The 25,543-nt window shown below is 44.1% G+C and overlaps 3 protein-coding genes across 4 annotated transcripts; all 3 read right to left on the bottom strand.

Moving 5' to 3' along the window:
- Nucleotides 1–120: 120 nt before the first annotated feature.
- prkra (protein kinase, interferon-inducible double stranded RNA dependent activator) lies at nt 121–5,256 on the bottom strand. Of its 2 annotated transcripts, none has more exons than XM_030343104.1 (8): nt 4,992–5,256; nt 4,163–4,338; nt 3,180–3,264; nt 3,005–3,083; nt 2,605–2,722; nt 2,397–2,491; nt 1,806–1,968; nt 121–1,079 (listed from the first exon to the last, which is right to left on the bottom strand). In XM_030343104.1, the coding sequence occupies exons 1-8, from the start codon at nt 5,045–5,047 to the stop codon at nt 922–924; spliced, it is 930 nt and encodes a 309-aa protein (XP_030198964.1). In that variant the 5' UTR covers nt 5,048–5,256; the 3' UTR covers nt 121–921. The 2 variants fall into 2 exon arrangements, with proteins under 2 accessions (XP_030198964.1, XP_030198965.1); XM_030343105.1 differs by having other exon boundaries at nt 4,163–4,316; nt 4,992–5,229.
- A 2,532-nt stretch (nt 5,257–7,788) lies between these two features.
- Nucleotides 7,789–13,118, bottom strand: LOC115533494 (caspase-8). The gene is made up of 8 exons (XM_030344039.1): nt 12,995–13,118; nt 12,213–12,495; nt 12,010–12,115; nt 11,631–11,766; nt 11,416–11,522; nt 9,610–9,736; nt 8,700–9,273; nt 7,789–8,470 (listed from the first exon to the last, which is right to left on the bottom strand). Exons 1-8 carry the CDS (start codon nt 13,053–13,055, stop codon nt 8,275–8,277), a joined length of 1,590 nt encoding a protein of 529 aa, XP_030199899.1. The 5' UTR covers nt 13,056–13,118; the 3' UTR covers nt 7,789–8,274.
- A 5,760-nt stretch (nt 13,119–18,878) lies between these two features.
- LOC115533493 (caspase-8-like) lies at nt 18,879–24,716 on the bottom strand. Its single transcript, XM_030344038.1, has 8 exons — nt 24,560–24,716; nt 23,594–23,876; nt 23,391–23,496; nt 23,011–23,146; nt 22,796–22,902; nt 20,994–21,120; nt 20,123–20,732; nt 18,879–19,784 (listed from the first exon to the last, which is right to left on the bottom strand). Exons 2-8 carry the CDS (start codon nt 23,872–23,874, stop codon nt 19,619–19,621), a joined length of 1,533 nt encoding a protein of 510 aa, XP_030199898.1. The 5' UTR covers nt 23,875–23,876; nt 24,560–24,716; the 3' UTR covers nt 18,879–19,618.
- Nucleotides 24,717–25,543: the final 827 nt, after the last annotated feature.

Below are 25,543 nucleotides of genomic sequence, written 5' to 3'. Positions count from 1 at the left end.
GCATGATTTACACCCCGCTTATGTGTTGAAGACTTTCTAAGTTAAAATATTGGATATCTCCTACATATTCTTTAATACAAAGAATTAAACGGCCTAAATAACAGAATGAGACAGTCAAACTTGAAACAAATGTCACAATTGTTTTTTCATATTTTCAAAGTACAGATGAACGTTTGGGTAAAAAGGCTGGAAAAAGACAGAAATTAAGTTGAACAGTACTGTCAAAATACTTTTCAGTCACAACAATTTTTTTAAGGGGAATGGCATTTGTAGCTACCGAGACTAGTTCCTATTTTAGTGTCAAGTCACGAAACGTTTCTAAACACAGACTTGTCCTAACCAAATGGCTATCATTAGTTACACATCATCAAATTAACAGGATAGAAAATAAACTCAAATAGAAGGCCTTTCCATTACTCTTAAACAAACAATACCATTTACTATTTCCATCCATTAGCTCCCTTAACATATAGATATATTAATCCTAGTAAATCTCATCACTCATCAAGAAGTGCTTGTTCCATTGATTCCATTCTGGGGCTAAAGCTGCCGCTCAAATGAGTGTTTTAAAAGAACAAGACGTAGAACACAACGCATCACTCGACAGGGCCACACACAAAGCTTACCAACGAGCGCTTTATGGACATTCAGAAGTAACTGGTGTCCATGGATTTAAACCAAAAATAAATACAAATGAAAAAACCGACAAAAAAGGTCTCAATGTGTCCATGGGTATATACACACACACACACACACACACACACACACACACACACACACACACACACACACACACACACACACACACACACACACACACACACACACACACACACACACACACACACACACACACCTCTCTCTTCGGAGATACATAAAAAAACGTGACGAACAGGTGGGTGCCACTGATGTGGCCGGGCTTCAGTTGGCCGACGCCATGATCTTGACGTACTGCAGAGCGCTGTGCGCCGCGTCGTTCTGCGCGTTCCCGCAGCTGATGCCTGTCCCGTGGCACACGGTCACCGGCGTGGTGGACAGCTCCACCAGGCACTGGTACTGCCCGTTCACCGTCAGCTCGTCTGCAAACACACACACGCTCACATTTAGGGGACTCTGCTGACGCTTTGATCCAAAGCGACTTGGAACAATTCATTCACACACCGATGGCGGAGTCGACCACGCAGGGCGACAGCCAGCTCGTCAAGAGCAGTTAGGGTGAGGCGCCTTGCTCAGGGACAGGAGGTTGCTAGCCGGGGATCGAACTAGCAACCATCCGGTTACCAGTCAACCCGCTCTACCTCCTGAGCTCCCCCCCCCCCACACACACACACACACACAGCATTTACTCAGGCCGGTCTCATCATGGTAGAGCAACTCTTCTCCAACACAGACCTGCTGGCAACAAACTTACAGACGGTACGAGGAGGAACCAATGACGTGACAAAACACACATCAGAAGACGAGACGGAGATGGCTGTCTTGTGCCATAGTAAAGTCGGTACTCTGTTATGTGCATCAGCGGAGCATTCAGATGATGCACATAAAACACATAACAGAACAGAGCACATGACAGAGCACATGACGGAGAACATGACAGAGAACAGAACAGAACAGAGAACATGACAGAGCACATGACAGAGAACATAATAGAGAACATAACAACATAACAGAGAACATGACAGAACATAACAGAGAAAATGACAGAGAACATAGCAGAACATAACAGAGAACATAACAGAACACATGACAGAGAACATAACAGAGAACATGACAGAGTGCTCGAAAGGCGCCGGGTTCGGTCGTACCGATGTTGAAGTAGGCGACCTCGAAGCTCTGCTCCGTGGCGAGCTCCGACATCATCTGGATGTAGTCCGTGTTGGGGATGCTCAGGGGGCTCCGGCGCAGCAGAGAGAGCTTCTCCGCGGTGGAGCTCCGCAGCTCCTCCAGACGGATGCTGGGTTTAGGGGCCTGGGACAAGAACACGTTTAGGACCAAACACGTTTGAAGGGACTGCGAGGTTCTGGGTTCGATCCGCGATGTCCTCAGTGCCTACGCTGTGGGCATCCTCGGGCAGGACGCCCTAACATAAGCCATCTGCTGCTCCATGGATAGCAGTGTCTGTCTAAATGATTGAACGGCAACTAAAAGTAATAACAGTTATTTCATATCCTTTATCACACATCAAATAATTTCACATTATATTTTCATTGTCATTTGGTTGTAAGAATGCATGAAAACAAAAAAAGAATTCCCCTGCACTATGTACATTTCTTGTACGATAAATAGTATAAAAGGTGTTCTTCGTCAACAACAGAGACCCGGTATCACTCAGCCGTACGCCCAGCAGAGAGGCCAGGGGACCCACCACACTAAGGGCCGGTCGGTGCCGAACGTACCCAGGTTATTTCTCCGCATCCCGACAGACTCTGGAGCTTCGCAATCATCTTATTGGCCGCCGCTCGCTTCCCGGCCTTTTTCGAGTTCCCCGCGGCTGTGGAGAAGACATGGACACCCGGAGGAAGAGTTCAGTCAGGCGGCTCGTGCGGGGCGACTAGTAACAACATTTCGCGGAACATTATGCATCTCGGGGCGAGGCGAGCCCACCGGTCTCAGAGAGGGACTCCATGCGGCAGGTCACCGTGAACTCCCTCCGGTGGGGCGGGCCGGCCTCCATGAGGACTGTGTACTCGGGGAGACGCCAACCTCGCTGCAGAGCGAGCTCCTGGGGAGGACAGACCCACGGACATCGCATGAAGGACACGGGGGAAGACTTTACTTGCTCGGTCGCCCCTCTGTGTTCGTCTAAAACCGACTTGCATGCATTTAAACTCCCAACCCCGTTCTGCCGTGGAACCGGTCCCCCAGTCAGAGAAAGACCCCCCCCAAAATATAGACGACAAAAAAGATAAGTTAACAAACTCAAGACTTGAATTGCACTACTTTGCTCCCCGGGGCAGGGTTAAACGTTGATATTCTTTTACATTCTTCTTGTACACCCGCTGACCTGCAGTATGCCGACTGAGTTGGGGTGTTCGCTGGGCTCTGCTGCGACACCGTTGCTTTCTTGTTTGACGGCAGGGCACCTGGGAGGGAGGGAACGACGGCATCAATGACCGTTCACAGGGAGACACGCCCCCTCATTGGCAGATCAAGGTGTCAATCATCCGGAGGTGACTTACACAGCGGATCCCATGTTGATCTGCAGCAGGCTCAAAGCGCCCTCGGCCGCCCGGTGTTTGGCCGCCTTCTTACTGGAACCGTGACCTGGGACACAAGAGAGGGATGGCTAACAAGCATGTCCGCTTCTTAAGAGATTTACGTTTAGCAGACGCTTTTACCCAAAGCGACTTATAGAAGTACATTTGTCAGATGAACGAAAAACAACTATATTTATCGCTGTTGGTACCGTAAAGATGTCCACGGCAACAAGTGCCAAGCACTAACAGTCTATAGCAGGGGTCACCAACACAGTGCCCGCGGGCACCAGGGCGCCCGCAAGGACCACATGAGGCACCCGCAGGCCTGTTCTGAACAGCACTACTCATTCTTGAACAACTCTTTCCCCCCTTTTTTAAGTCCTTGTTGATAATTATTGTGAGAAATCATTAACATGATCAGTGTCTTCACATAGATGAGTATCATGAATCAATATTAATAATATATAACTAAAAGGCAAACTGAGCAAATTTGTTGATTCAGAAGAGTGTATCAAACTGGGTGCCCTTCGTATGACTCAGTACCCATGAGGTAGCTCTCAGGATCAAAAAGGTTGGTGACCCCTGCTCTATAGGTTAACCCATTCCCCGTACACAACAAAGATAGGTGGGATAAGATGCTACACAATGCCAAGTACCATTTCACCAGTAACATGCATGTAAGAGTATCTTTATGTGTTTTGTTGTATGGGTCGAATATTATCAAATATATTCGGATAATATACAGGATTAGGCGTCAAGAGTATAAGAAGTGTATCGCCTGAGGAGGCGTGCTCCACTCCGAGACAAAGGGTACCGGGTTCGATCCCCAGGTGTCCTGGAGCAAGACACCCATGTTCCATCTGCTCTACCGGCTCTTCTTCAGGAGGACATGCACCTGAATTCACTGCAGGTGGATCAGGATCCAACCCTAACGGTGCGTTGCTCTGAGCTGAGGTGCCACCAACCTGAGCAGCACACGTCTTCTATCTTGACGTTGAAGATGAAGCTGGGCTGGTGGGCCTCCCCCTCTGCCTTCTCCATGGTGTACACCGGCAGGTTGCCGGTCTTGATGCCGTACTCGTGGAGGATTTGTATCGGCGTTTTGCAGTGCACGGGCCTCTGCGGTTGATTAACATTCATGCTATGAAATACCATGAAATAAATCGGTTACCTAGAAACACATCGCTGGCTCATCCATGACACGATACAACCAATGGGGTAAGCATGAATGTTCTGCACATCGTTTTTTGACAGGGGGATAGGTAGGGAAAGGTTAAATGTGATAATGATCAACCCTGTTGTTATTTTTTTTTATAAACAATGGCCTGGCCATTATCCACAACTATAACCAGGCAGTATTGTATACATTCGGTTCTATAGAGCTGCTCAACGGTCCCATGTTTGCAGTCTTTTTTGGGGTTAAATCGTGACCATGCCGTGGGGAGACATAGATGTACAGCTTTAACACAGACTGTCTTGCATTGTGTCAGTTCTACAGAATTCATCTCAATTTCGATTAGGCTCAAAACAGCAGCACCACCTGCTTGGTTAATAGCCTGCATTTCAAAACGCATAACAAATACTCGTTTCGGTTTCAAGTCTGTGCGTCCCATTGGAATATAAAATGACAATTTGTCTTATCCGCACGTCTTTAAAGGAGATAAAGGCCTTTACGCACAGCTTGGGTCGTCCTGCTTTTACCAGCATGCCCTTGGTTTCATACAAACCAACGTTCTTCATGCATTATATATTATTATATTATATATAAGACAGCAGAGGTTGAACATCACTAACCTCGTGTTTATGGGGATACGGTTCGGTGCCGTCTGACCTGATCCGTCTTCAGACATCCTGAGAGGCTATTTGGAGGACGATCTGCTGGAATAGATCTATGTACTATATCTCTCGTTATCAATAATTTGCTATACGGGTTCACCATATAGTAAGGCTCACAGCTTTGTGATTTTTTAACTGGAGATCTTACACATTTCCACACAATTACAATCCGGTTCACGAAAGGGGTCACTTCATCTGCTTCCGTGGAAACGCATGGAAAACGTGTTACTGCCATCTATTGGCCATGCAAACAGTGTAGTAAAAATCGATAAATGTCCCAATATATGCTCTCTTTATTGCCATAACATATAGGGAAGCCTATTCAACATAATGGTGACATACTTGTATTAATAATTGTGTCATATGTCATAATGTTTGCATATAGCCTAATACAATTGTAGCATGTAAATCACAATTGTCTGGTAAAATAATCGAATAGGCCTAAATATAATCATATCTAATAATAATTTATCTATAAAATGTTCAATTCATCGTGACACAGAAGTAGAGCACTAGCGCTGAAGGCTGATTTGCATAAAAGCCGCTATGCATCATGGGTAGTGTAGTGTGGCAATAAACGTTCGTCAGTTGGGCCAATGTTGGGCCCCATGGTTGGGCCTTCCTGAAGGGCAGTTGCCGCCGCATTTTTCAATGGCTCTGGTTATAGTTTGAATTTCCTATTTATTTCCTCTAGTGAATTTTAAGAAAACCATTATTCAAAGAGTTTTAAGCCTGGAACCAAGTGAATTATCCCATTTTTCCAATATATCTCAATATATAATAAAATATTTCAATTTGATCAAGAGAAACTTTGAACAAAGGAAGAAAAAGCAAATGTAAAAGACTTTACATCATTTTGTGATGGAATGGAACTACTCATCCCATACACCATGGAAAACCGGTGAGTTATGTCTTAAAAAATGTTTTTCATTGCACTAATATCCTAAAAAGGTGTTTTACATTGCACCTTTTGACCGGTAAGCATCTATATGTGTGTGTGAACACACTGACTTTGTTCCCGAATGTAGAAGTTGGGGGTTAAAGGCGTCAGCGTGTTATCGTTATGGGACTCGGAGCAGAGGCCGGGTACCTGTATTCCTAGTAGTGCTGTCAAGCGATTAAAATATTTAATATTTTAATTAATGTATTAGTTAACTCACAAAAATTTTTCTATGCCAAATATTCCTTGATTTCTTTGTCCCGTTCATTTTTTGCATTTTAATGCTCTTATCAACATGGAGAAGTGCAACGGCTTGCCTTGTGAAATGTTTTTTTATTGATAACAACATTGGCACATGCTGATCAAAACAGGACGATACAAAAAAAATGCCTATAGTGCAATTAAACGATGAACATACAAACATACTGCCTTGAACATAGCAGCCTGGTTGCTGCTTCTTTGTTTGGATCCAATTTTTTTTATAATTAAATAAAAAAATTGCGTTAATCGCGCGATAAAAAACTTAGCGCCGTTAAATTTGGTTTGCGTTAACGCCGTTAATAACGCGTTTAACTGACAGCACTAATTCCTAGCCTTCATCCTACCCAGATAATAACTATATACCACTGCTATGTCATTTTTTTTTTTTTTAGATATTACCTGCAGCGTGAAAAAGAAATGATTAGTACAACTCATCTCTGCAAAACCCACCACAACCCTGTACGTCTTCTCTTTCATACTGAACCCAAAAGCTGGCCCTCAAAAACACTATCTCCAGTACATGGCCTGACTTGTGTGCAGGGATTTTAACCCTTTTGGACAATCTTGTCCTCATCTCTAAAAAGAACGCATCATTGTCCGAAAGGGAAGTCATGGCGGCTCTGTGGTAAACGGTCGAGTTCAGCCGTAGCAGTAATCCATGGCTTGGTTTTGGTGCCAGTGTCACGTTAAAATTGTACCGGGGGCGAAAATTGTACCGGCCTACGTCATCGTTTGTTTACATCCTGACAACCTGACAACCTTCCCGGCAACAGACGACGCGATGCAGAAAACATGTTTCCAAACGACGAAATAACATAATACAGATAGCGGATCGCTATCTGTATTTTGATAGATAGCGTTAATACTTGTTTTTACTTTATATTTGTATTGTATTTAATTGTTGAATCGAAACAATAAAAAAATTTGCCCGCAAAACGGGCGATCGCGTCAAATGACGCGTCAAATCACGTAGGAAGGTTCTTGAACATTCTAGACTATGAAACCTGCTTAAAACACTCAGTTTACTAGCTAAATTTGATTAAACAATTCAATACAATACAAATATAAAGTAAAAACAAGTGTTATCTAGCAATCCGTTATCTGTATTATGTTTCAAGAACCCTCCTACGTCATTTGACGCGATCGCCCGTTTCGCGGGCAAAACATTTGTCATTTGACGCGATCGCCCGTTTTGCGGGCAAATTTTTTTATTGTTTCGATTAAACAATTAAATACAATACAAATATAAAGTAAAAACAAGTGTTATCGCTATCTATCATAATACAGATAGCGATCCGCTATCTGTATTATGTTATTTCGTCGTTTGGAAACATGTTTTCTGCATCGCGTCGTCTGTTGCCGGGCAGGTTGTCAGGATGTAAACAAACGATGACGTAGGCCGGTACAATTTCCTCCCCCGGTACAATTTTAACGTGACACCAGCGCTAATCGTTTCCATGATAACAGCGAGCTCCAAAAAATCAAATACGTTGTGTTACATTTTAGGATTGGGGGTAGTGTAGTGTTTTTCAATGACATCGCGAATAAAACATATTTTCCCTGAAACTTTTCTCTAACTTGTGGCTTCTACAGGAGCATACCATCTTTTCACAATCTCTTGGCTCGTGGAAAGTTTATCTTGGATGGTTACGACATAATGGCTAATAATCAAAAACATCTATGCAGAATATGAATGGTATTTTTACTTCCGGATTCAATAATTGACGTACATATAACATATATACATATATGGACACATACATACATACATTCATCCATACCTACATACATACATTCATACTTACAAACACACATACATAAATACATACGGTTTACCTGTACATACATAATATGTACAGGTAAAACATTACCAAGAATGCAAAGAACATTCTCTAAGGTCACAAGCAAGTTGTTGCATGTTCCCAGTCGGTCGCATTTGACAGTTGCCCCGCAGGCGCTTATGGAGCTTCTCGACGCCAAAACGTTAGCACACATTTTCGATTCGCCAGCATTTCCCAGAAAACTGCTAATGTTCGAAATCTACACAGTTGATTCTTCGCCTAAAAAATCATCGAAAGTGACTTTGTGGTTGAAACGGCCTTCAGGGACGGGGAAGACCACACGCGTCCGCAGAGAGGAGGAATGTTGGGGCATCTGTCGACATCCGCCGATGCGTTTGAACATCTGGCTCACATCATCGTTCACCTTCGTCAGGATACTGACCAAGTCTTGGCCCCTGGGAAGCATAGGACACATAAGTCCCAGTCAGTTATAAGTGAACAATTAATCATTATGAAGTATGATAGAATCCATGAATGGATTCTAATATCTGATATTAGGATTAGGATAGCCTACTAATATAAAATGCCAAATTACATTTATTAATTCATTAGCCTTAAAGTTATGTCGGAAATTGAAGCTTGATACGATGTCAGACCACAACATCTTAGTTCGGTTTCACTTACTGTGGAACCAACTGCTCAAGGTTCCGGCACAAGGACTGGATGAACCAGGAGCCTTCTTCCTTCAATCTCACCGAGACATGGGAGGGAGTGGTAGCCATGGCGGTCAGGAAATCTGCCGTGCTGGGTAGCAACTCACTCGCGACCACGGCGTCGCTGCAGATATCAACAGGGCTGCTGGGTCCGTCGGTCTGGATGTTGACCCCAGGGCCGCTGGGTCCGTCAGTTTGGTCGTGGACCTTAGGGTTGACGGTTCCGTTGGCCGGGACGGGGACCGCCTGCTCCTTCTTGTTGCCCTGGCAGGCCTGGATGAAGAACAGCTTGGGCTTCCCTCTCAGGGAGGGGCACCGCACCCCATGCAGAAGTTCTGTGAGCTCCTTCAGCCGGACCTTCCCCCCGTCCACCCCGTACACGCCGCCCTCCAGGCCGTGGCTCAGGACGACGCAAGCGACGCAGTCCATCCCACTGTGGTCCCTGCTGGCCAGCTCCTCCATGGAGGAGAGCATCTTATCTCTGGTGGCGTTCTGCACCACCTCCACCTGGAAGCCCAGCCAGCTGAACACAAGACTCAGGCTCTCTGCAGGACCAGTGTAACACACACACACACACACACACACACACACACACACACACACACACACACACACACACACACACACACACCACACACACACACACACACACACACATACACACACACATACACACACACACACACACACACACACACACACACACACACACACACACAGACGTACCAGGGTTGAAAAATAAAAATAGAAATATAAAGTAACAAAGATTATAAAATGATATGATAATAGTGTGTATGTACTGTATATATGTACAAAAGGAGTAGAATCTGGACTAAGACTGAGACTATAATCGTTTTTTTATAAGTATAGCATGGGCTTACCTTCATCAATTTCTGTCCCCTCCCGATTCTTAGGTCCTTTGGAACAGCTGAAGTCAAAGTTGTTGACGATCAAGCAGAAGCCTCTCTGTTGACCCGACATGGGATATTGCTCGGCACCCTCCAGCGCCTAGGAACACAAAGCTGCGTGAGATGAGGCTCCATGCAACACCAGAGGTCAAAATCTGATGGTAATGTTGTGTAACCATTAAAGGAAGTTGTGGACCAGACTGAGGTTTTGGTTTCAGCGGTTCCATTTTTATTTGTCTTGCATATGTGCAAGTACTACACAATTAAATCAGATCTCTGCATCTCTTTGACCCATGACTAGCTAGCCTGGAGACCTCCGGGTGGTTAAGGGAGTTGGGCTTGCAAGGGGTGGGATATGACGTGGGGTCTGAGGTCGCGAGAGGCCGGATATGAAGCAGAATAAGTGTGGCAGCTGTCACTGTAGATGGGTATGGTTTGACAACAGACATCATGGAGGCAGAACGAGCAGAATCATCGCGATCATCTTAAATGTTGCTGCAACATTGCATCATGTATTCTGTGGCATCCACAACAAATGATGCATCAATAAAGGATTGGAGCATGAGTTAGAGACAAATAGAAGAAACGACGAAGAAGAAAGGCGTCACGAGTACTGAACACTGAGCACTGGCAGGGAAGCATCTGGAGTATCGAGAGACCGAGCGGCGAAATGTTCTGGACCAATGTTCTCGAGAATTTTTATGGCACTGGTACTGATTTAGTTGATTTTATGTGTTTAACTGAGAAAACAGGGAATGGAAGGCAGGGACCCTATAATGTTCAACTAACTATTGTAAATAATAATAATAAAAAAAACATTTTCTATCTACGCGTGAAGCTATGAACACATTGATTGTGATTTAATCTATGATGTGTACTTATAGGGTTATGATAAGACCTATCCAGTGTATACAGAAAGACATGTATGGCTGTGCCATCATGCACATATCTGCTTACAACGAAGTGCTAATAGGTCATGAACCTGCAATAAGCTTGATGGGTTGTAGTTAGCAGGTGTATAGACCCACAAAATGACACAAATGACTCAGTAGCCAGTGAAGCCGTGAAGCAGTGCCAACATGCAAATATTTTGACTCCTATAGTCAGTCGTATCATGTCTTTAGTTTGAATGCATGAAGGAAGCGTCTTCAACACGCCCACTCACGTGGTGTGAGAAATACCGACTTTGTATGCCTCAATCACATATGATAATTTGCGTTTCCTCTGGGAGAAAATAATACCTCGGGTAGTATTTTACAGGAGAATTTCAGGATACAAATGTCAGGCTATGTTGTTCAGACATACGAGCCATCAGAAGAATATATGGGGAATATCAGGACTTTCATGTAGGTCTGAAAGCAGCTATAGTCAATGATGTAAATGTGCCAATCAGGGACTGAGTCGTAGTTGCTGACGTAAACGGGCCTATCAGGGAATGTGTCATAGGCCTACTTTATGATATAAAATTTAGGCCGCCGCTGGAAAACTGTAATGTCGTCGCTGGAAACAACGAGTGGGAACGTTAACATAAGAAGGGCAGTTATTGCAGAAATAGCCTCAATCTTAAACATTACAGAAGCACACAATTATTCACCGAGGTCACGGCTAGAGCTTTCTTTGATCAATCAGAACCTATTAGAGTTCTAATAAGCTTGCATCACTCCTGAGAGTGGTGCTTCTGGTTGTGATGTTGGAATCTGAATCATAAGATGAAAGGACGCTCACCCAAAACTCAATCAAAGATCATGTGATGATCATGCAAAATAAGGACATGGTTTATTTATACATTGGGATCATCATCTGCTGCTGTACCTTTCCACGGCGAGAGGCATCTGATGAGGACCTTGGTCGGAGGTCAACAAGTCCCGTCTCTTGGGCTATTTTTCCTAAATACAGTATAAGTTTATACTTTATTTAGTTGGTATATTATAATGGTAATTATGTCAAATGCGTGGATGAAGATCATGACCTTATTAAAAACGTTTAATGTTTACCTGGTGAGTCCTTAAACTGTTGGATTTGTTTCCCCAACACTGGAAGGACATCTTTTAGTATCTGCTCTAGCCGGAGGAGGTTAGAGCTGCTCAGGAGGTCCTTGCGCTCCATTTCTAAGAAGACTTCAAGTGTAGACTAAGGGATAAGAGCATTGAAAATTACATATTATAGCATTATAACTATTCCTCAGTAGAGCACTCTGAAGAGCCTGTTGGAAGTGTGCTACATTAATTAACTTCCCTTGCCTTAGGTCTTTAAAATGTTTGCAGAATAACATTTGAGATGAAGAGTAAGAAAACACGATCTCATAAAAATTAAAACTATAGTAATTCACAAAACAGCAGCCCTTGGTATACAGAGTCTTGAGAAAGCACTCACAACATTCAGCTCCAGTGCTGAACGTTGGAGGTCATTCCTCAAAAGAAATTTGATTTTTTTCAATTCTTTTTGGCCGATGTCTTTCGAAAGTTCATAAAGCAGCTTCCTATATGACAAGAGCAGACATTTAAAATAGGAAAATTCCACAGCTTTTCTAGATTAATAATGTTAATGAATGTGTGGGGGATGGGGGATTTCTTTACCTGTAAGGGGTGATAGGGTTTATTGTAGTAGACATCGTACTATTGAGATCAAGCTCACGCAGTAACTGAAAGTGTTCGATGACACGTAGTAGATCGGCGAGTAGGTATGGCTGATCCTCAGAGAGGACGTCTTTTTCCTCCAGAAGATTGAAGAGGTCAATGGGGGACTCCACCGAGCTTATATCACATTTCAGGATATCTTTGCAGAGAAAGGCCAAAGCTTTTGTGTGATCTCTGTTCAGGACCTGGTCCACCTTTAGTAGCTTCTCCCGGAACTCCATCTCTGTTCCAAAAGTCACATATTATAGACTGTTTTGTTATTGTTGCGGTAAGGAGATATAGGCCCAGGCATGTCTCAGGGCGTTGGCCGCTGCGAGAGTGTGCCAGGCATTCAACTTGAATCTTATCACACACAAACAGACACACACACACAAACATACACTGACACACACACACAGACACACACACACACACACATACACTGACACACACACACACACAGACACACACACACACAAACATACACTGACACACACAAACAGACACACACACACGCAAACATACACTGACACACACACACACACACACACACAAATACACATACACTGACACACACACACACTCACACACAGACACTCACACACACACACACACACTCACTCTCACACAGACACACGCACACACACACATACGCACACACACACTACGTTGTGCACTTTAGATCTACTTGGAAAGCGTGTATATAATAAATAAATGCAATTAATTATTAATTGTTATATTACCTGGTGAGATTGTGTTTGACAGCGAAAGGTTCTGTCCGCTTGAGTTGTGTTTTCCAAACATGTTTTCTAAAGTGATCTAAATTATGACACAAGTCCGGTCTGTGTAGGCTGTGATACTGTCTGCCAGCTTGTGCTTTTCACCTGACGTTTATTAGAAACCGAAACCATATTTCCTTAACTGGCAGGCGGGTCATACCTTATGGAGGCGTTTCCCTTACTGGTAAGATGTGGCAATAAGGAGGTTGTTTAATCATTATAAGTCATTATAGAGTCAATCCTTTATTACTTTCAGAGAGACATAAAGCATTGGGATACAGCACAGTGATACGATGCCATACGCATGTGGGCCAACTACCTCTTAGGTCTTTGATAAACACGTTATTTTTGGGATCCTGCTATGAACTTCGGCCCCCGTTCCCACACGAACTCTGACGCTGAGCCACGCGTTGGATTATCTCTTCAATCTGGAGATGTTTGATTGCGATTTGTTTACCCGGAAGGAACCAGAAAGCCCAAGGCACCTGGTTCAGAAATTAAAATATGACACACACACACACAGACACACACACACACACACACACAGACACACACACACACACACACACACACACACACACACACACACACACACACACACACAGACACACAAATGTTTTTTCAAAACAGGCCCCCTCCATCACTCAAAGGTTATATGCTTACATATTGTGACAATGCCATACAATAAGCTATATAAACTTCCCTTGCTTGGCCCATTGCCGTCACTGCCGAACTGATGATGCGGAAAGGGCAACCATTACTAATGGTTGTACTGATGTGTCTATGCTCGGCTATATACTTATCATCCACCAACAGATGGCGCTATGGGTCTTTAGCGAGACAGCCAATCGAGTGAGAGTAGGTCAAGAGGAATTCAGTTTAGTGATGGGAATTTCGGCTCTTTTCAGGGAGCCGAATCATTTGGATCCGCTCACCAACAAGAGCCGGCTCTTTCAGCTCCCAAACGGCTCTTCATATTACCATTCATACCTTTTATAATTGAGCCAATTGTAGCCCGTTTTGACTTATGATTCGTTCATGCCTATATATCACTTGAATTATTCAATACATCCTATTAGTATTCAAAAGTAAAAATTACATTTTCTAATATCAATAAATTGCTGTAGCCGATTGTTTTCATTGCATATGAGCGCAACGCGCATCCCCGCCCCTCGCTGCTTGCTTAATGGTATGATCCTTGTCTATCCACACTTTATTGGTTGCATGCATGAACCTGACAGTCAGTCACTGCACACACGCATAGCATGCACGGAGCACCCGTAGAGCGGACATCCTCATATCATTCTGCCTAGGAAAACTTTATAAATATATATATAAAAAATAAAATAAATGGCTCACGGCTGGGAGCCGACTCCCAACGTTCACTTAAAAGAGCCGGCTCTTTCAACTGGCTCGTTCGCGACCGACCCATCACTAATTCAGCTGAACCTGTACATGCGGCGAAGAGAAAAATGAAAAAGGGTACCTCTCCTAGCAACCATCGTCTCGTCCTATTTCGTATGCATGAAGAAACATAGCAGGAACCCCGTCGACCAATGGTTGAATCCGTTGATCCATTGTTATTTACCGGTCAAACTCAACAAGTGGCTCAATAGAAAAATGCTGTTATGTCACCGGCTCCATTGAGTTTGACGGGAAATGTGGCTGCAAACTGAAGGAGCTGAAACAGCGGGTTCCACACCACAGTATGTTGCAGCCGCCAGAGTGGAGAGTCAGCCTGATGGGAGAAAGATGGCTATATTGCAGCTAACCGTTTGCTGGCACCGAAGCGTTGGAAGTCTTCAACACGTGTGTGTTCGAAGGGGACGAAGACAACTCCGAAAAGGTATGAGATTCGAAGAGCACTGCCTGTTTTAAAAAAAACGAAACGAATGAGAGATGTGTTTCAACATCAAGGAGTCATTTCATTGTTTCCTCACAGACCTCAAGCTAAAAGCTAGGTCGTGCACTTTTAATGAACTTGGGGATTCAATGATTTGTGACCAGATTTTGGAACCAACGACAAGAAAATTAAGCAAAAGCTGTTACGGTGCGTGGCACTCACGTTGGGTAATGCAGGGAGAATGTGCCAGGCTGGTGAGCTGGCAAAGCAGCATGAGGCGTCCGAGACACCACACATGGAGCAGCCTGTCACGTGGCGAGCCTGTGGACGCCATTTCAGTACAAGAAAAGCACCCAGTTCAGATACAAGGACAGCTAGAACCTTCACAGTACAATCTGAAGATGGACAAACTTTAGGAGGAACCGCTGGAGTTTGCTTTGGATTCAGGAGCATGGTCGGGAGCTCATGCAGGGGGAGCAGATCAGAGTAAGTTCAGACAGACACACTGATGATTCACCTTCACCAACCACAGAGACCGATACACCAGCCGTGAGAACATCAACGAGACATGTTGGACTCAGAGAGACCGATAGAGGAAGCATGACACTGAAGGGGAATGTCTAGGAGAAAGGAATGTTTTTGTGTTAACTGTGATGATTTGTAACTGTAATAAGTTAAACAAATCTTTAGCTTTTATCGTCAGGTTTGAGGACAAGGAATTATAATTAATTGTAATTGAGTTACATTTTGTATTATGTTTGGCAATGTTTTATGGAAAGCTTGAAACTGTATAATGTTCAAGTAACATTCAGAATGGGAGTAATGCCATGTCTATTGCTTGGCTATACCAATCCTCAACCAACAGATGGCGCTATGGTTCTTTAGTGTGGCAGCCCATAGAGCTGTAGGGATGAGTCGGTCGTGACCGATTCGTTCACAACGAACGAATCCCGCACGTGAACGACAAGAACTGGTTCCCCAAAACCAGAAGAACCGGTTCTTTGATTCTTTTTTTTTTAACATAAACCAAAAATATGGTCACGTAGATAAAATATACAAACGTAGAGAGCTTCGTCTCCCCGCGACTTATATTGATTGAGGATACAACGTTCTCAAAGATTAAGCCAATGAGAGGTAGCAATGGTGTTGCCATGGCACCTGGGTAAACAAATGACAAGGTGGTAGTGATGACGCCTTTCAGATGGTAAAAACACTCACTGGATACAAACTCACAGCAAAACAACAGCACACACCACAGATGCTCTCCCCACTGATCTAAATACATTTTTCAACCGGTTTGACTCACAGGATTACACAGACGAATGCATTGAAGCACTGCAGGCTCTCCCCCCAATAGATCCAAATGAGTCGGCCCCCTTCACAGTGGAGGAAGTCCGCCACCAGCTCAGCCGGTGTAACCCATCCAAGGTCCCAGGACCCGACGGCATCCCAGCAAGGGTGCTGAAGACCTGTGCCACTGAGCTGGCTCCAATTGCCCACTTCCTCTTCTGTGAATCCTACCTGACTGCCACAATACCCCTCCTCTGGAAGAGCGCAACTATAATCCCGGTACCCAAGAAACCACGACCCACCGAACTAAATCATTAACGCCCCATTGCCCTCACACCCATAATCATGAAATGCCTGGAAAACTGGTGCTCAAAACCATCCTTCCATTCGTCAAACCACATCTGGACCCCCTTCAATTTGCATACAGGGAAAAAAGGGGCACAGAGGACGCTGTCGTCTGCCTGCTGCACCTTGTTCTCCAGCACCTAGATTCCCCAGGCAATTTCGCCAGGATCCTATTTGTGGACTTCAGCTCCACCTTCAACACCATCCAAAGACACCTGCTCATCCAGAAGCTTCATCACCTCAACACTCCACCCATCCTGATACACCTCCTGCACAACTTCCTCAGTGACAGACGGCAAGCTGTACGGGTAGGAACAACCACATCACCTTCACTCACCACCAACACCGGAGCCCCTCAGGGCTCTGTGCTCAGCCCTTTCCTTTACACCCTGTATACTATGACTGCACCAGCCCCTCCCACACCACCACCTACCTCAAATACTCAGACGACACTGCCATCCTAGCTCTTCTGTCAGACACTAACTCTGTATTGGATTACTACAACACTGTCACACACTTCTCTATATGGTGCACACATAACCACATCCATCTCAATATATCCAAAACAAAAGAAAAAACAATAGGCACTCCATCATCCCAGCCCCACACTCTCATCAACAATGACACAGTAGAAACAGTTGACAGCTTTAAATACCTCAGACTCACAATAGACAATAAACTCTCTTTCAACCAGCATACAACGGACATTCAAAAAAGGAGCCATCAAAGACTGTATGCCATCCGTAAACTTAAAGGACTCTATGTTGCACCCCATCTCCTCCTACTGCTGTACAAATGCATTGTTCAGTCCATCCCTACTGTTCCACCTGCTTCTTCAACATGCTCACTGTCAAAAACCGGGTCACACTCACACGTGTCACAAACATAGCAGCCAAACTAATCGGTCTCCCCACACCCACACTGTCAGAGCTTAACTTAAAGGCCATTTCACACATCACACCCACAATAGCACTGGACAACTCACACCCACTCAACTGCCACTTCCCCATAATGCCCTCTGGACGCAGGTACAGGTCCCTGTTGTGCAGGAGGGCACGCTATGGCAAAAGCCTGGTGCCTGCAGCCATAGCAGCCTGAAATAAAATGCCAAGATAACTCACTCCTGTATATTTTACATATTCTGTCAGCATTTTGGTCTGCATGCTGTTTTTGTATTGTTGTGAATGCCGTATATCTGTTACTGTCTGTCGGCGTGCGGCCCACAAATTTCCCCCAGGGGACAATAAAGTAAAAGATTAAAGTCTGGTACCGTCGAATTTGCTCGCTTTCTCTGTCTGACGTATCTTGGGTCATACCATTCGACGTGGGGCCACTTATATATCCCCCTACATTTCCGAAAATAGACTTGACCTCCATCTGTTTATTGGATAAACGCATTTCCCAATCCCAGGAGTCTTTGCTCCATTCTACGTCAATTCAAGAATAAACAAAGAAATTAAACTGCAGTTCGTATTTTTTATTTATGACCATGAAAGTTCTGTAATGCATGAATAATGAAGAATTAAATGTAAAATAAAATTATAAATATAAAACCATGAATGACATATGGAGAGTAAGCAAGTGGTATAAATATTGGTGGGACATTTGGTTATACTAAATAGTATATCTTGTCAATTTTCACGGGGGGCATACACCTGTGAGATTCCCTGTCAAATTACGTAATCTGACGTAACGAACAAATCAGAATGAATCAAACGAACAAATCGTAATAGTGAAATTAACTGAAAGAACTAGTTCCCGGAAAATAATAATTTTCCCCATCCATCAGTTGAACCTGTACACGCATAGCCAAGAGACACTAGCAAACATTCTGCTCCTCCTATGTCTTATACATTAAGAAATATTACACTGGTAAAGGTATATTTAAGAGATATAATTGAGTGAGAAGAATAAATATTTCCACATAGATTGTGAACATGTATTCAGCCATAAAAGTCCTATAAAAAACATATCAAAACACGACTTAAGTCACTTAACCATTGCACATTTGTATTCTTCTCCATTGCCAAATAATGAATAAAATTATATTTGTAACAAAGAACAATTTCATGCCTTGAGTCAACCATCTGAAATTAAATATGCGTCAATATTTAAACTGAAAGTAAACCAAGTCTTCCAACAGTCCCAGAAGGCTTGATGGTGGAGCGTATCTTCAGTAGGCGAGCGGAGGACGAATCCCAACACTGGGGATCGGCCCAGCAGGAAGAACACCTTCGTGCCAGAGCATCTCTATTGGATGATTCCGCTTTTAAATGAGTGGGCAGTTGTACACCTCTGTAATGACCCTACTGACTGTCTAGGAAATAAGGGACTTAAACATAAACCAGTAAAACAGGTGAGTGACAACACTTGTGTTGAGTCACATGTCTTTAATGTGTGGCACACTATACAAAAAGGGGGAGGGGGGGGGGAGAACTGGAGGTGGTGCCAAATCAAAGAACTTAACATGACAAAACCAGTCTTCCTAAAAGTAGAGGTAACAGAAATGAATGAAAACAAACCTTCCTATTCTCTACTTTAACAAAACTACAGGGGTGGCACACACCAATAACCTAATGTCTTTGACAGAGAAAAACCTATGTGATGCACATGGAAAGGGTACCCCAAACTGACCTAGCCATTTCCCGATAAGGGAAAACATAAAGGGACAAGAGAAGTTACAGAAACAACGGAACACAAGAGCAGGGTTAAATCTATCTAGCGATGGCAAATGCTCACACTTTTCTACAGGAAATGCACATTTCTATAGAGAGTCGGTTGGTTGTTGTATTGTCATATGGGTGGCCTCTGTGATCCCGATTTGCATCTCCTCATTTAGACCATTAATGTGTGTGGCATCAAGAATCTGCATTTCCTGCATCCTGTGCTGGCAGTGAAGGGGATAAACACACACAGCACACCATACCAGTGCAGGCAAAAAGCACAAAAAGCAAAAAAACCGTATTTTACGATGCATTATGGGTACTAAGTAGTGCACCATGTGGGGAACCAGATTGGTACACTCACATTTTGGACAACTTTACAATATGGGGACTCCCTTTTGACCTATACAGGGCCGAGGTGGACCAATTGGAACCGAGCCCGGGAAGCTACAGACTGGTGGGCAGACTGGGACGGGGCCCTTCAGGGACTGGGAAGACCACAAGCTTCAATATATTGGTGGAATATATGGGTATCTGTCTCCTCTTTTTGGAGTCTGTCTTATTTGAAACATCCTTGATCACCTCCTTCAGGATACTGGCTAAGTCTTTTTGACTGGGAAGGCAAAGAACACACAAGTCCCAGTCAGTAATAAGTGAACAGTTATAGGAAGTTGTTTCTTTCATAGTCCGAAAGAGCTTAACTTACATTCAAGGATAATTTTTTTCGAATATTAGTATTAGGATGCTAATCTAAAATACAAAAAAATCAACTGCATATGAATATTAAATTATGGCACAAAGGAAATAATTACACACAAAATCTATATAAAGTGTGGAGTGTGCAACGGTTATGGAAAAATAGATGTATTTATTAGCGTAAAAGTTATTTCGGAATTTTGAAACAAAATATGATGACGGACAACAATGTCTAAATAGGAACGTTTCACTCACCTTGGAACCAAGCGTACAAGGTTCTGGCACAAGGACTGGATGAACCAGGTGCCTTCTTTTCCGTTTCTAAAAGAGACATAGGAGGGAGGGGTAGACATCGCGATCAGGAAATCGGCCATGCTGGGTAGCGACTCACTCGCGACCGAGGCGTCGCTGCAGAGGACCCCAGTGCTGCTGGGTCCGTCGGTCTGGATGTTGACCCCAGTGCTGCTGGGTCCGTCGGTCTGGGCGTGGACCCCAGGGCTGCTGGGTCCGTCGGTCTGGTCGCTGACCTCTGGGCGGGCAGGTCTGTTGGCCTGGGCTGGGACCCCCTGCTCCCTCTTGTTGCCCTGGCAGGCCTGGATGAAGAACAGCTTGGGCTTCCCTCTCAGGGAGGGGCACCCAATCCCATTCAGACGGTCTGTGAGCTCCTCCAGCTGGACCTCCCCCCCGTCCACCCCGTACACGCCGCCCTTCAGGCCGTGGCTCAGGACGATGCAAGCGACGCAGTCCATCCCACTGTGGTCCCTGCCGGCCAGCTTCTCCATGGAGGAGAGCATCTGGTCTCTGGTGGCGTCCCGCAGCACCTCCACCTGGAAGCCCAGCCAGCTGAACACAAGACTCAGCCTCCCTGCAGGACCAGTGGAACACACACACACACACACACACACACACACACACACACACACACACACACACACACACACACACACACACACACACACACACAGACGTACCAGGGTTGAAAAAATAAAAATAGAAATATAAAGTAACAAAGATTATAAAATGATATGATAGTAGTGTGTATGTACTGTATATATGTACAAAAGGAGTAGAATCTGGACTAAGACTGAGACTATAATCGTTTTTTATAAGTATAGCATGGGCTTACCTTCATCAATTTCTGTCCCCTCCGGATTCTTAGGTCCTTTGGAACAGCTGAAGTCAAAGTTGTTGACGATCAAGCAGAAGCCTCTCTGTTGACCCGACATGGGATATTGCTCGGCACCCTCCAGCTCCTAGGAACACAAAGCTGCGTGAGATGAGGCTCCATGCAACACCAGAGGTCAAAATCTGATGGTAATGTTGTGTAACCATTAAAGGAAGTTGTGGACCAGACTGAGGTTTTGGTTTCAGCGGTTCCATTTTTATTTGTCTTGCATATGTGCAAGTACTACACAATTAAATCAGATCTCTGCATCTCTTTGACCCATGACTAGCTAGCCTGGAGACCTCCGGGTGGTTAAGGGAGTTGGGCTTGCAAGGGGTGGGATATGACGTGGGGTCTGAGGTCGCGAGAGGCCGGATATGAAGCAGAATAAGTGCGGCAGCTGTCACTGTAGATGGGTATGGTTTGACAACAGACATCATGGAGGCAGAACGAGCAGAATCATCGCGATCATCTTAAATGTTGCTGCAACATTGCATCATGTATTCTGTGGCATCCACAACAACCGACGCATCAATAAAGGATTGGAGCATGAGTTAGAGACAAATAGAAGAAACGACGAAGAAGAAAGGCGTCACGAGCACTGAACACTGAGCACTGGCAGGGAAGCATCTGGAGTATCAAGAGACCGAGCGGCGAAATGTTCTGGACCAATGTTCTCGAGAATTTTTATGGCACTGGGACTGATTTAGTTGATTTTATGTGTTGAACTGAGAAAACAGGGAATGGAAGGCAGGGACCCTATAATGTTCAACTAACTATTGTAAATAATAATAATAAAAAAAACATTTTCTATCTACGCGTGCAGCTATGAACACATTGATTGTGATTTAATGTATGATGTGTACATTAGGGTTATGATAAGACCTATCCAGTGTATACAGAAAGACATGTATGGCTGTGCCATCATGCACATATCTGCTTACAACGAAGTGCTAATAGGTCATGAACCTGCAATAAGTTTGATGGGTTGTAGTTAGCAGGTGTATAGACCCACAAAATGACACAAATGACTCAGTAGCCAGTGAAGCCGTGAAGCAGTGCCAACATGCAAATATTTTGACTCCTATAGTCAGTCGTATCATGTCTTTAGTTTGAACGCATGAAGAAAGCGTCTTCAACACGCCCACTCACGTGGTGTGAGAAATACCGACTTTGTATGCCTCAATCACATATGATAATTTGAGTTTCCTCCGGGAGAAAATAATACCTCGGGTAGTATTTTACAGGAGAATTTCAGGATACAAATGTCAGGCTATGTTGTTCAGACATACGAGCCATCAGAAGAATATATGGGGAATATCAGGACTTTCATGTAGGTCTGAAAGCAGCTATAGTCAATGATGTAAACGTGCCAATCAGGGACTGAGTCGTAGTTGCTGACGTAAACGGGCCTATCAGGGAGTGTGTCATAGGCCTACTTTATGATATAAAATTAAGGCCGCTGCTGGAAAACTGTAATGTCGTCGCTGGAAACAACGAGTGGGAACGTTAACATAAGAAGGGCAGTTATTGCAGAAATAGCCTCAATATTAAACATTACAGAAGCACACAATTATTCACCCGAGGTCACGGCTAGAGCTTTCTTTGATCAATCAGAACCAGAGTTCTACTAAGCTCGCATCACTCCTGAGAGTGGTCCTTCTGGTTGTGACGTTGGAATCTGAATCATAAGATGAAAGGACGCTCACCCAAAACTCAATCAAAGATCATGTGATGATCATGCAAAATAAGGAAGTGGTTTATTTATACATTGGGATCATCATCTGCTGCTGTACCTTTCCACGGCGAGAGGCATCTGATGAGGACCTTGGTCGGAGGTCAACAAGTCCCGTCTCTTGGGCTATTTTTCCTAAATACAGTATAAGTTTATACTTTATTTAGTTGGTATATTATAATGGTAATTATGTCAAATGCGTGGATGAAGACCATGACATTATTAAAAACGTTTAATGTTTACCTGGTGAGTCCTTAAACTGTTGGATTTGTTTCCTCAACACTGGACGGACATCTTTTAGTATCTGCTCCAGCCGGAGGAGGTTAGAGCTGCTCAGAAGGTCCATGCGCTCCATTTCTAAGAAGACTTCAAGTGTAGACTAAGAGATAAGAAAAATTGAAAATTACATATTATAGCATTATAACTATTCCTCTGTAGAGCACTCTGAAGGGCCTGTTGGAGTGTGCTACATAAATTAACTTCCCTTGCCTTAGGTCTTTAAGATGTTTGTAGAATAACATTTGAGATGAAGAGTTTGAAAACACGATCTCATAAAAGTTAAAACTATACAGAATTCACAAAACACCAGCCCTTGGTATACAGAGTCTTGAGAAAGCACTTACAACATTCAGCTCCAGTGCTGAACGTTTGAGGTCCTTGGTCAAAATAAATTTGATATTTTTCAATTCTTTTTGGCCGATGTCTTTCGAAAGTTCATAAAGCAGCTTCCTATATGACAAGAGCAGACATTTAAAATTGGAAAATTCCACAGCTTTTGTAGATTAATAATGTTAATGAATGTGTGGGGGATGGGGGATTTCTTTACCTGTAAGGGGTGATAGGGTTTACTGTAGTAGACATCGTACTATTGAGATCAAGCTCACGCAGTAACTGAAAGTGTTCGATGACACGTAGTAGATCGGCGAGTAGGTATGGCTGATCCTCAGAGAGGACGTCTTTTTCCTCCAGACGTTGGAAGAGGTCAATGGGGGACTCCACCAAGTTTATATCACATTTCAGGATATCCTTGCAGAGAAAGGCTAAAGCTTTTGTGTCATCTCTGTTCAGGGCCTGGTCCACCTTTAGTAGCTTCTCCCGGAACTCCATCTCTGTTCCAAAAGTCAGATATTATAGACTGTTTTGTTATTGTTGCGGTAAGGAGATATAGGCCCAGGCATGTAACAGGGCGTTGGCCACTGCGAGAGTGTGCCAGGCATTCAAGTTGAATCTTAGTCATTCCATGCACAGGTATGACAGGTCTATAGGTATTGAGTAACTTCTTGGTAGATGCGCTTCACTCCATTTCCAGGAAGTATGCAGTATTGCTCATAACAAGGAACCATTCTTTGCCACACACACACACACACAAACATACACTGACACACAGGGCCGTTGCACCAAATCCTGGGCCCCTATACTGTAGGTACTGATGGACTCCCCTGCGCTAAGTTGTTGACGGACGGACGGACGGGGGTATGGAGCGATTGTTGACGGGGGGGGGGGGGGGAGACGTGGTCGATAAGTAATTTTTTTTTTTTTTTTCATGGGCCCCCCCTCTGCCTTGGGCCCCCCCACAACTGTCCCCCTTGTCCCCGCAGTCCGTCGGCCCTGCTGACACACACACACAGACACTCACACACACACATACTCACACACAGACACTCACACACACACACACACACACACACACACACACACACACACACACACACACACACACACTACGTTGCGCGCTTTAGATCTACTTGGAAAGCGTGAAATAAATGCAATTAATTATTAATTGTTATATTACCTGATGAGATTGTGTTTGACAGCGAAAGGTTCTATCCCCTTTAGTTCAGGCTCTCCTATTATCCTCCTCCACAAACATGTTTTCTAAAGTGATCTAAATTATGAGACGCGTCCGCTCTGTGTAGGCTTTGATACTGTCTGCCAGCTTGTGCTGTTCACCTGACGTTTATTAGAAACCGAAACCATATTTCCTTAACTGGCAGGCGTGTCATACCTTATGGAGGCGTTTCCCTTACTGGAAAGAGGTGGCAATAAGGAGGTTGTTTAATCATTATAAGTCATTATAGAGTCAATCCTTATTACTTTCAGAGAGACATAAAGCATTGGGATACAGCACAGTGATACGATGCCATACGTATGTGGGCCCACTACCTCTTAAGTCTTTGATAAACACGTTATTTTTGGGATCCTGCTGTGAACTTCGGCCCCCGTTCCCACACGAACTCTGACGCTGAGCAACGCGTTGGATTATCTCTTCAATCTGGAATGATTGGGATTTGTTTACCCGGAAGGAACCAGAAAGCCCAAGGCACCTGGTTCAGAAATTAAAATATGACACACACACACACAGACACACACACACACACACACACACACACACACAGACACACAGACACACACACACACACACACACACACACACACACACACACACACACACACACACGCAGACACACAAATGTTTTTTCAAAACAGGCCCCCTCCATCACTCAAAGGTTATATGCTTACATATTGTGACTATGCCATACAATAAGCTATATAAACTTCCCTTGCATGGCCCATTGCCGTCACTGCCGAACTGATGATGCGGAAAGGGCAACCATTACTAATGGTTGTACTGATGTGTCTATGCTCGGCTATATACTTATCATCCAACAACAGATGGCGCTATGGGTCTTTAACGAGACAGCCAATCGAGTGAGAGTAGGTCAAGAGGAATTCAGTTTAGTGATGGGAATTTCGGCTCTTTTCAGGGAGCCGAATC

Source organism: Gadus morhua, chromosome 20, assembly GCF_902167405.1.
Source record: "Gadus morhua chromosome 20, gadMor3.0, whole genome shotgun sequence".
Taxonomy (NCBI): Eukaryota; Metazoa; Chordata; class Actinopteri; order Gadiformes; family Gadidae; genus Gadus; species Gadus morhua.
The sequence above is the reverse complement of the archived record's forward strand: the minus strand, read 5'-3'. Positions and strand labels throughout refer to the sequence as shown.

What these genes read in the sequence shown, in the direction of transcription:
- prkra (XM_030343104.1), bottom strand. Translation starts at nt 5,047, where the DNA reads ATGTCTGAAGACGGATCAGGTCAGACGGCACCGAACCGTATCCCCATA. An exon ending in CGTATCCCCATAAACACGAG is followed by an intron (nt 4,339 to 4,991) that starts GTTAGTGATGTT and finishes GGTATTTCATAG; the next exon opens with CATGAATGTTAATCAACCGC. An exon ending in GATGCGGAGAAATAACCTGG is followed by an intron (nt 1,969 to 2,396) that starts GTACGTTCGGCA and finishes TTCTTGTCCCAG; the next exon opens with GCCCCTAAACCCAGCATCCG.
- LOC115533493 (XM_030344038.1), bottom strand. Translation starts at nt 23,874, where the DNA reads ATGGAGTTCCGGGAGAAGCTACTAAAGGTGGACCAGGCCCTGAACAGA. An exon ending in AACCCTATCACCCCTTACAG is followed by an intron (nt 23,497 to 23,593) that starts GTAAAGAAATCC and finishes CTTGTCATATAG; the next exon opens with GAAGCTGCTTTATGAACTTT. An exon ending in CTTGTACGCTTGGTTCCAAG is followed by an intron (nt 19,785 to 20,122) that starts GTGAGTGAAACG and finishes TTGCCTTCCCAG; the next exon opens with TCAAAAAGACTTAGCCAGTA.
- LOC115533494 (XM_030344039.1), bottom strand. Translation starts at nt 13,055, where the DNA reads ATGTTTGGAAAACACAACTCAAGCGGACAGAACCTTTCGCTGTCAAAC. An exon ending in TGATGATCCCAATGTATAAA is followed by an intron (nt 9,737 to 11,415) that starts TAAACCATGTCC and finishes TTGTGTTCCTAG; the next exon opens with GCGCTGGAGGGTGCCGAGCA. An exon ending in GGGGACAGAAATTGATGAAG is followed by an intron (nt 9,274 to 9,609) that starts GTAAGCCCATGC and finishes CTGGTCCTGCAG; the next exon opens with AGAGCCTGAGTCTTGTGTTC.